The sequence below is a fragment of the Rhinolophus hipposideros genome (genome assembly GCF_964194185.1).
Source record: "Rhinolophus hipposideros genome assembly, chromosome: 23".
In the NCBI taxonomy this organism is placed as follows: Eukaryota; Metazoa; Chordata; class Mammalia; order Chiroptera; family Rhinolophidae; genus Rhinolophus; species Rhinolophus hipposideros.
In genome coordinates this window covers 6,476,172-6,487,037 of record NC_138069.1, presented here as the reverse complement: position 1 = coordinate 6,487,037, position 10,866 = coordinate 6,476,172, and the positions used below count along the sequence as shown (strand labels likewise).

At 59.0% G+C, this 10,866-nt stretch overlaps 1 protein-coding gene across 2 annotated transcripts in view; it reads left to right on the top strand.

Annotated features, from left to right (window-relative positions):
* Window positions 1-3,547: 3,547 nt before the first annotated feature.
* Window positions 3,548-10,866, top strand: part of UNC5A (unc-5 netrin receptor A) — a 58,110-nt gene continuing 50,791 nt past the window's right edge. The window contains exon 1 of one of the 2 annotated variants that reach the window (XM_081035876.1): window positions 3,548-3,884. In XM_081035876.1, coding sequence (XP_080892002.1) covers window positions 3,815-3,884 — 70 coding nt within the window. In that variant the 5' untranslated portion in view covers window positions 3,548-3,814. The remainder of the gene's footprint in view (window positions 3,885-10,866) is intronic. The other variant, XM_081035875.1, reaches the window with a different exon arrangement.

The window sequence follows — 10,866 nt, the reverse complement described above, 5'->3', positions numbered from 1 at the left end:
GTAAAAGCAGATTCCTAGACATAATATTGGGATAGGGTAGGGCCTGGATATTTGCATGTTAACCAGCATCACAGGAGCTCCTGGTACATCTCTAAGTCAGTGATGGCCTCGCCACAGGCTCTGAGGTCCCCCGGTCCAGTAGGCATTGACAGTGTGATTTCACAACCAACGTCTGATTGGGACACTGCTTGTGCCTCAGACCCCATGGACAAGAGACGTGCTGACTCCAGTTAGGAGGGGCCATCAGAGGAGCAGCCTCACTGGAGAGCACTGCAGTGGGGACAGGTTGTCCAGGACAGGACCCCAGAGCCCTGCTAGTATGCCAGTGACAGAAGCAGAAGCCTGGAGGGAGGAAAGTCCGGAGAGACCTAGACTTTGTGTCCTGAAGTGAAAAAAAGAAAAAGTCTACTGAAATCACAGAAGCGAAAGAGGGAGCACACATGCTTGATGTGGCCCCAGAGAATGACCCAATGAGGGGCAGATTCTTGCTCCCGAGAGAGAAATTTCTGGCCAGCAGAGTGGTTGGAGGGGAAACCCCTCCACATACACTTGTTGGAGGGTACCGCCTAGATGACATTTGGGCCCTCTCTCCCTTCGAGTCAGGGCTCAAGGGCAAAGGAGGTTGGAGAAGCCAGGAACCTTTCTCCCACCTAGTCATCTACCTTCAGGTCCGAGTCAAACCTTCCTGGCAGCCCTCCTGATTCTTCAGCAGAATTCAAGTGAAATGTGTAGTCCCTCATCTTCAAAAGGGCATCCTGCTCCTTTCCCTGACATGCCCTGAGTATCACTTGGAAGGAGACAGCTGAGCTGAGATCTGTGTGACTAAAAGGAACCAGCATGTGAAGATCTGGAGACAGGGTGTTCCAGGAAGAAACCCACATGGGAAATACTGGCGGTGGGGATGAGCTTGGACGCTGGAGAAACAGAAGGGCGGCCACCATGGCCAGGGCAGAGTAGGTGGGGTCAAGTCGCACTGGGCCTGGAGACTGTGGTCATCACTAATGCTGCTGTTACATATTTCAGCTGCTGCCGTCCAGGTACATGTGGCAGGATTGCACTTCCTGGTCCTCTTGGTTGGGGCTGTGGGGCCAGTTCTGGCCCATGAATTCTGAGTGAAAGTGACATGTATCATTTCTGGGCTGAGCCATTGATTGCTGGTAGGTGACTTCCAGAGCTCCCTTTTCCTCTGCCTCGCTGACCAACCTCACAGCTCCCAGAGAGTGGCTGCTTTGTCAGCCTGGGTCCATGAGTGAGGGTGACCTGGAGCAGTAGACCCATGATCGACAAATGAGAAATAAACCTTTGTTGCTTTAAGCCACTGAGATTTGAGAACTGTTTGCTACCATGACATAAGCTAGTCTATCCTGACTGCTACACAGACCATTCTATTCTGGCTGAAGAGAGAGGGCCAGAGAAGTGGACATCAACAGAACTGAACAGAGAAGAGCCTTCCCTTTCCTATACTCCAAACCTTATTCCTAAATTCCAATCCCAGAGCAGAAAATGAAAGAGGAGGAAATGAAAGGAGTGTGGACACTGAAATTAAACCTCCCAGGGACCTATCTTGGCTAGCCCTGCAATCACTGAATAAGGTTGTCCCTGGGCATAAGGCACTTCCCTTTCCCCAAGACTCAGTTACCCCATCTGTATCATGGGGATAATAAAGTTTATTTAACAGATTGCATGTGAGGATCAAATCAAATTACACACGAGGCAAGGACATAGCATAGTCTAGCACACAGAATTATGATATCATCTCACATTCCAGCCCTCAATACGTCCTTCATCCTCAACCACCTCTCTCCAGTGCCAAAACCCCCATTCCTAATCATTTCCCCCATCCCAGAAACCCCAAATATGAGTCCTGTTACTGTTTCACCTCACCACCCACCTCTTCCCTAAGAGCAGGGTGGGACGTGGTGTCAGAGGGAGCAGCCTGGAAACACACTGCTCCCCCCAGCACCCCCCCCCCCACACACACACACACACACACACACACGCCAGTTGGCTAGACTGGCCCTCCTGACATGGCATACATACAAGCCACCACCAAAGCAGAGTTCAAAAACCACAGGCTGCTGGGTATTTGTACACATTTTCATCTGGGCTCATAAGAGGTTTATTTTTTAAAATTTTTAGTTAAAGATTTTAAATCAGAAGATTTTACATACAATGGCGTCTATTGAAATCTATGGAAATATTGGAAGATATGGTCAATAGTGAGCCCCAATTCCACCACTTCCCAACTGGCACCTGGAGCAGAAGAGACAGCTGTCCCTTGGCGCTGAAGCCAGTGCCTGCAGATGTGTATCTGGACAATGGTTGCTGTTTTCAATAGTAGAATTAAAAGGAAAGCAAAAATATTTCTCATAACCCTTCTCTATCAAAGGTGGGAAACAAAAGACCAAGAGAGGGCCTCGTATCTCAAGAAATGTAGGCGAGCTGATATCTCTTTGTGGAAGCGAAAACCACTCATATTGCCCAGCGTGCAGCATCAATTTGTGTTATCGCCCAGGCACTGTAGACGTTTTAGTTTGCGACCCTGCTCTCACCCTTCTCATCCCCCTCCCCACCCACCGCAGGGCCCTCTCTCTTTCTGACCACTCGCCCGGGGCGCTTGTCATTTCCTTTCTCATTCTAGGTAACCCTCTGTTTATTTTAACCGGATTAGGGAATGGGGGTGGGGAACAGGAGACTCCAGCAGCACTCAGTGCTGGAGGCTCCGGGAGACGACGTGACTTGCCCAAGGTCACAGAGCTTGAAAGCGGAGGCGCCCAGACCCTACCCCAGGTCTCTTCCAGCTCCTAAAGCGCAGCTGTCTCCTTCATGCCCACGTCTCCGGCGCTGTGCACGCTCCGGACGCAAACACTACGCGCCCAGTCGGATACGCCGCACCTTGGGGTTGTTTTCCTTAGGCGAACGGCGCCGTGGTGTTAGGGAAACCTTGGGTCACGCTGGGGCCTACCAGATTACGTGCTTGCGACTGCAGGTGGTCCGCAATCTGACCTGCCAGGGAACCTATGCGGGCGGGCCGGGGCCGGGGCCAGGGCGCTCTCCCGCAGTCCCCTACCCAAGCCGCGGGCTGGTGGCGTACCGCGGCGCGCTGACGGCCTCGGAGCGCAGCCGGGAGGCGGGGAGTGGGGTGGGGTGGGGGGAGAGGACTGCAGCGGAACCTGCCCCGAGCACCCCTGCCCCACGCGGCTCTCTGCAGGCTGGCGCCGCGCCGGGGTCGCCGCAGCCTGGACCCCTCCCGGGCCACCTGTGCGCAGACTTGGGTCCTGGGAGAGCCCGGATCCAAGAAGGAATCCACTCCGGGTTTCAGACTCCTGGTCCGGTCCCTGGAGACCGCGAGGGGCGGTGGGAGGCCTCCCCGCCCACCACCCCAGCCCCTCCCCGGGGAGCCTCGAGCATCGCTAGGAGGGATCCCCGGAGCTGAGGGTGGCCCGCGCGCGCGGCGCGGGGCGGCTGGGCCCCTCCTTCCTCCCCCCGCCCCGCCCTGCCACCGCCCCGCTCCGTGGCTCCAGTCCGGGTTTTGCGGCGCCCGCCGGCCCGCTCCCCGGCTGCGGGCTCCGCGCGGCGGCTGGCTCGGTGCGCGGCGCGGCTGGCGCTGCGCTCCGCCCCGGCTGCATTGCTGCGCTCCCGGTGCCCGAGGGAGCCACGCGCCGCGTGCGCCCCGCAGCCCGCCGCCCGGAGGCAGCGCAGTCCTCTGGCATGGGCCCCGAGGGCGCCCCAGGCTGGGCTCTGGGCTGAGGCGCCGAAAGCCGCCCTCCCGCCCGCGGGGCCCCGCGCCCGGCCCTCCCGCCCGCCCGCGGCCATGGCCGTCCGGCCCGGCCTGTGGCCGGCGCTCCTGGGCATAGTCCTCGCCTCCTGGCTCCGCGGCTCGGGTGAGTCACGCGCACGCTCTGGGGAGGCTTGCGGGGAACCGTGCGCGCGAAAGCTCGCCGCTCTGGGGGTCCAGGACCCGCGGTGCGGGACCCAGTTGGGAGACCCCCGAGGCCAAACTTTGAGAGGCGGGACGCGGGGGGCGCCTCTCGTGCTGCGCAGCTTCCCCGAGCGCTGCCCCGGAAGCCTGGGCTCCGCCAAGTCCAGGAGCAGCTGGGAGCGCGCGGGGCTGGCGGGGTAGACGCCCCAACCTCCGGGCGGGGGAAGTTTGCTGGTTGCCCGGCCCCCGAGCGGGGTCGGGGGTTTGAATCGCCTCCCGGGGCGCCTGACGCGGAGGGTCGTGGGTTAGAGGCTGTCGACCACCGTCCCCGTCCTCAGGAAATCGAGGAGGGGGGTTAAGATACCTCTTCGCGGTAGCGTCTGCCTCAAACAGCTACTCACAGTTCTCGGCTTGGCACCTGGCCTCTGCCCACGTTCAGAACACTGTGTCCTCCTCTGTCCCCGCCACACACGCTCGCACACGTACACACTCGGGCGTGGAGGCGCATACACCAGCCCCAGCCCTTGCAGCCCGCACAGAGCACTGCGCCCCCGGGCTGGGGCTCGGGCTGGGGCCCCTGGTGCGTGGCGGCCAGAGCTGTGTGCGGTGGGTCCACTGCCGGTTCCCTTCTCCCTTTCACTGCACAACCCTTCGTCCTCCCTTCATGTCCCGTAGGCCACCCTGACCTGCCTGGTAACTCAGCCCTCAGCCCACCTCCTTCGGCGGGGGGGGGGGGGGGGGGAGTGTCCCCTGCATCCTTTGTCTGCTTTTCCTGAGCTTTCCCCCAAGATGAGCTGTTGGGGCCTCCTGATCTTTGTCCCCCACCCGTGCACCTAGCAGAGCTGAACTTACATGTGTGTGGTGGGGAGCTGTCATTTACATGCTTAAGGGGGCATGGGGCTTGCCCTAGCAATTCTTGATTCTTGCTACCCCGAGAACCTGGGGGGTGTCCCCTAGCCTGTCCAGGCCATTGCTATTCCTAGGGGTGTCAGGAGGGAGCATTGGGGTTCCTGAGATGCAAAGCCAGACTGATAGGAGATCGCTGAATGATTGCTCAGAGACCAAACCGATGATTGAGGCTGATAGCTGTTTCTTTAAAGGGTCTCTGCGTATTGCATCCTGCGCCACGGCCTGACCACCCTGCCATCCTGCCCCCTCCGTCCTCCCTTACCCCGTGCCATCCGCTCTATCCCCCTTCTCCTTCACCCCATCATCCCCCCCACCCCGCAATCCTCACTTTAGCAAACCCTTCTGCCCCATGACCTCCCCTTCTAATCCTGGCTGAGCTGGGAGGCTGCACTGCTGCTGGGGGTGTGTTCATGTTGCACACATGTGCGTGTCAGAAGTGTGTGTGCCACACTCAAGGGGTGCGGGTTGCACCACTGACCATGGTGAGCTGGGGGTGTTCATGCTGCTCACACCAGGGAGGTATTTCCAGATACTGAGTAGGTGACCAGGAAAGGTTTCCTGAGCCGGATATGTGAGAGGTCTGTGTGGTCATGTCTGCATGTTGCCTATGTGAACACGTGTGAGGGCTGTGGGTTGGCATGTGTGCCCTTGACGACAGGGCCTGGTAATGTGTGTAGCTCCGGTGTGTGTGTGGCCCGCCCCACAATTGTGATGGTGTTGAGCAGTTGCACAGGTGAGCATGTGTTGATAAGTAGGTGACAGGTGCTGGTGCGTCAGGACATCACAGCCAGGGGTCACGGATGCCACATGGATTCCTCAGGAGGCCATAGAATAGGGGAACTGCATCCCTGGTTGGTGGGGCACCTGTTGGGGCCTGGTCCAAGGTTTCCAGGGAGCTGACAGGTAGGCCCTAGCGCCATGGGGCTGCCCTGGAGCAGAGCCTGCCTCCAGGCATCCACTCCGCAGGCCTGTGGGAGGAGCTGCTGAAGGGCATGGAAGGGCCCTCATTCTAGCCTGGGTCCCTTGCTGCTGTCCCCCAAGGCTCTGGGCACATGTGCCCAGGCAGCTCTGACCCTGCAATGACCCCGGCAACTGCCGCACCACCCACCAGTTCCTCGGCAACCATAGCCAGTGAAAAAAATGTGTGAGTGGCTGAGGGAAGGACTGCCAGCTAGGTGGCAGGGGGCGCCGGGTGGCAGGGGGCGCCGGGCGCCAGGATGGACAGCAGCCTCCTACTCCCCAGACCAGACACCCACCCTGTGTCACACAAAAGTCTGTCCCTTCAGCGCACTCACTTGGGAGGCCCCTCTCTGTGCCCTCGCACAACAGGGACCCACCAGTCTCACAGGATTTTCCCATTCACACCCAGCCACACAGCAGGTACCTGTCTCCCTGCCCCTGTGGACCGCAACACACCTGTCCTCTCCACACAAACCGCCGCAGTCCTTGGGGGAGGGGTCAGGGGGAGCTGGCTCTCCTGAAAGGAGGGATTGAGGAGCACTGAGCCGTGGCATTGCCCGTCCTGACCCCAATAATCTGTCCTGGTAGCCTTTTCCTCAGGGCTCACCCTCATCCTCAGAGCTCTTCCTGGACCCCTCTGTCCATCCCCCAAGTCCAGACTGGAACAGTTGGTTGGGGGGAGAGTGTCTTAATTCTTTAGGACTAAGAGATACCCTGCTGTCACTCACTGTGCTTTGGGGAAGGGGTGGGCTAGACTTTGGGGGCCCCAGGTGTCGGCTGGTCTTCTGACTCCACTTTGCCTGTGTTGGGAAGGGCTTCCTTCAGGAGCCCAGGGATTGGCATTGATCCAGGTACCAAACCCCCAACCAAGAGGCACTGGCCTGGTTCCTAGGAACAGCCACCCTTGGCCTTAGCAGGAGTCCAGCCCCCGCCCCCCCCTTTATGTACCTTCCCTGCCCAGTGCTGCTTTAGGCCCCAGGGTGGGGGGTTCCTCCAGGTAAAGACCCCAGTGCTAAGCTTGGCTGTTGCCTGGGAACACACATGCATGCCTGGGCCTGCTCATTCCAGGCCAACTCTGTCCTGCTGCCCCCTCCGTCCCAGGGACCTGCCACCCGCCCAGGGCTGGAAACCTTAGACTCTTTCTCAGCTCTCCCTTCTCCTTCACGCTTCCTGTCTAATCTGTAACTAAGTCCTCCAGCTCAGTCCTACTGGTGACACTGCTTGTGTCCCTCCCTCCTTTGCATACCCTCCCAGGCTCTTTATCCTTCACCTTTCTCACCTAGACCAGTGCCATGGCCACCCTCACTCCTCCCCCTCCTGAGCTGCCTCTGCTTAGACTAACGCTCCAGGTGCCCAGTCTGGAACCCCACTAGAAAGCTTTCTGTGCCTCCCCAGTGCCTGCCTCCAACCCCCAGCCTGGGGGCCCCTAGGGAAGCCCCTGAGTTACCGCACTTCCGTGGGCTGATCCATTGGGAGGGGGGTGTCCTCCCTGGCTCTGCCTGCTGGTGGGCTGGGCATCCATACCCCCGCAAGCCCCAGCTTCGGAACTATAGCTCCCTTGCTTACAGAACCATGCCCCCTGGCCCTGCCGGCCATGCTGCCTACCCTACACCCCAACATCTGTGCCTCTATCTAGACTGTTCCGCTTATCAGCCCCCAGTCCTCTAGGAGGCCTCCCCACCCCCTCCCAGGGCCCATGCAGAGGCTGTAGCACAGTGATGAGCTCTGAGTGGGCTGCAGGACAGAGGTGCTCGTTCCTTGGCCCTGGAAGGCACGTGGGGATTGGGGCCACTGCCAGACGCCTCTGGCCCCAGCCACTTTGTCACTCACTCCAGTGCTTCCCATAGGCATTGCCGTTATCTGTGGTGCTAGGACCCTGCTGTCAGCCCTCACCATGCTTGGAGTCACGGCCAGTCAAGTGCTTCTTTTTTCTCTTCATTTCCTCCTCTTAAGTTTGGGTTCTCTGGCTAGGCAGGGAGGGCTGCTGTGCCTGAGGAGAGGGAAAGAAGCTTGCTCTGCCCCTCTCAGCAGCCCTCGCATCCCTGTCCCCTGCTCCAGGGAGGCTGGAAATGGCATCTGTCCAAGAAGGGACGAGCAAGAAGAACCCCCACCACAGGGTGGCTGTGCCCCGGCCTCTTACACAGATGGCGAGCCAGCTCTCATGAGTGCCTAGGTTTGTGGCTTCCTTGCACAAGGCGTATGTCTGTATCTGTTGACTAAGAATCTCCCTGGCCATCCCCTCCCCTCTCAGGCATAAATGTCCCCAGATGGGTGTCTTCTTGTGTGAATGATGTCATTCTGGGTCCCAGACCTGCAGACTCAAACCCCGGGAAGGTGGAGCTGAGGGGCACCGAGCCATAGCATTGCCCAGGCTGACCGACCATCTGTCTTGGTGGCCTCTTCCTCGGGCCCCACCCCCTATCCTTATGGCTGGAGTTGACACCAAGACTCAGGCTGCTCTGTGCAGTACCTACTCCAGGGTCCTGGTTGAGGCTGAGCCCCAGGAGAGCCCGGCTTCTGGGCCCCAACCATCCTTGCCACCCAGATGGGCGCTCAGTTTCCTGTGACCAATTATATACCAGCCCACCCCTTGGTTCCTCTTGTCTGCTCCCATAAGAGGGGCACTGGAGAGTCCTCCTGCCTTTGGGGGAGCCTCGGCCCCCTCTTTCTGTCAGGTGGAGTACATAGGGTAGGGGCTTTGGAGGCAGACGGGCCTGGGTTTCAGCCTAAGTCAGCTGACAAGTAACTTTTACTCTCCAGCCTCTCACATCAGTAGAACGGGGTCACATTTGCTTCCGGGGGTTATAGTAATAAGTTGATGAACAGCATAGAGAGAGTGCCCCAGGGTGGGCCCTGACTTGGACCAAGCTCCTCTGGCTTGCTAGTCTCCTTCCTCCATTTTCCTGGCATTTGAAGGGGCACAAATTAGGACAGGGTGGGGTCTGAAGCTGCTTCAGAGCCTAAGCCCAGAGACAGGAGAGAAGTTCCCTCAAGAGAGCCACTTCACTTATAACTGCTCCCGCCCCAAGCTGGAGCCCCAGGTAGCAGTCCTTGCCCCCACCCCATCTGCACATATACCACCCCTGCAGCGACTCAGGCCTGATTCCTCCAGAGCTTTGTTTGGGTTTTCTGTGAAGGCGATGATTTGGGTTCAGTTTGTCCTGGAACTGTGTGCTGACGATCAGCCCTGACACTCAGAACATAGCAGCAAAGGTGGGTGGGAGCTGGGGGGGGACTCAGTTCTAGTCTTGGCTCTGCTGTGTGATTGCAGTGTGATCTTGGACATATCACCTCACCTTTCTGGGCTGTTTGTCTCTTTGTGTACTAAAGGATTGGACTTGATGCCTGTCTTGGGGCACAGGCTGGTATCCAGGGAGGCTGCCTTGGGAGTCTGGGGTGGACTGTGCACTTAGCAGCAGGATCCCCCAGGTATGAGTACCTGCCCAGTACCTACTAAAGCCACCAACCACCCCGGCAGCAGCTGCCTGCATTGTCTTGGAGCGAGGTGGCTGCTGTGGCAGGGCTGACGGTGGCTGTGAGTCAGGGGAAGACACCGTGAAACCCTGCACCCAAGCCAGGGAGCAGGGTTCTGCCTTAGCTGTAAACACCCCCAGTGGTCTTTTTAAGACCCCCAGAAGGTCAGAATGCCAGTCAGTGCCTGAGGCCCACCCTCTTCCCAGGCAGCCTTTGGTCCCAGGAGCCAGAACCCCAGGCATGTGGAGGAGGTGGTGGGATGGTTGAATTGGCAGGGGTCTGGGTTTAGACCAGGGCTGGGGTTAGGGTGAGGCAAGGGAGGTGCCTTGGGTGCAAACTTGAAGTTACACAAGTGCAGGGTCAGCCCCTGAGTGAGTGCGTCCTTGAACTTTGTGCCCTTGGTACCCTCGTGCAGCACCCTAGTCCTGGCGTTCGAGCCTCTCCTCCCTGCAGTTTCACAGAGTAGTCATGTAGATTAGAAGGCCCGATGCATGTCAATCATAGCACACAGTAGGCACTCCATAAATGTTTGCAATTGATGGTGATGGATATGGCAGAGGGCACTCATTGGAGGAAAGGGGAGTCTTTGGTGCCCTCTTCATGGGAGAGGGTACAGTTAGGGGTCCAAGTGGGAGGGCAGAAGCCTAAGGGGAGGCCTCCATTTTGGGATGGAGACAGGCCTGGCGTCTTTTCTTTGCCCCTTTTGATGCCCAGGGGCAGGGCATATAGAACTTGTAGTGTCATTTCCCTTCCCTACCCGGGTCTGGTTGTTGGAGGCCCATCCCAGCGCTGTTTGAGATGGGGGAGAGGGGAGATTCATAGAGATCAGGAAAGGCCTGAGTGGCAGCTGCTCATCCCCAGAGCAGGCCACAAAGCGGCAAGTTTTAGATCCCACTTTGGTGGGGGAGGGGGCCCTGAAGTCCCTGCTTGAGTCCGGCCATGGTGAGAGCTCGGAGGGCCAGTGTCCTGATAGGTGAGACTCCTAGACCAGCTCCTCCCCACGCCTGGATGGCAGAGCTGTGTCCCTCTGGAAGGTTCAGGGTCACCTTGAGCTCCAGGCAAATATGTGGCTGGGATTTGGGGAGGGGTAGTCATCTTGATGACTGAGCCTAAGGACCAGCTAGCTGCAGGACCCCTGGGGAGGAGCTCTGGACCCTGTATCCCACCTCTGTCATACACTTCCCCAGCCAGGGTGGTAGGTGGGACACCCAATATCCCACGGCAGCATGTCCAGCTGACAGCCTGAAGGGTGGTACACCCCGAATTAGACCCTACCCCCTCCTAATTGGGGCGGAGACCAGATGGAGTTGAGGGGCTCCTGGGTTTTCCCATGTCTGCATCTTTCCAGCTCTTACCCACCCACATAAAACAAGGGGTGCCAGGCGCAGGCAGGTAGGAGTGCCACCTTCTGCCCCCGGTGTGATGGGAGCCCACCCCCCTGCCAAAACAAGCCCACCCTGTCATTCACATACTTGGCGGGCGGGGTCCCGGGCTACAGGCAGGCGTGGGGCCGGGCGGGCTGCGGGACACGTGAGCAGCCGCGGGCCCGGGGCGTCGGGGTGCGGGGCTGCGCGTCCTGCCCCGCGTCCTGCCCCGCGTCC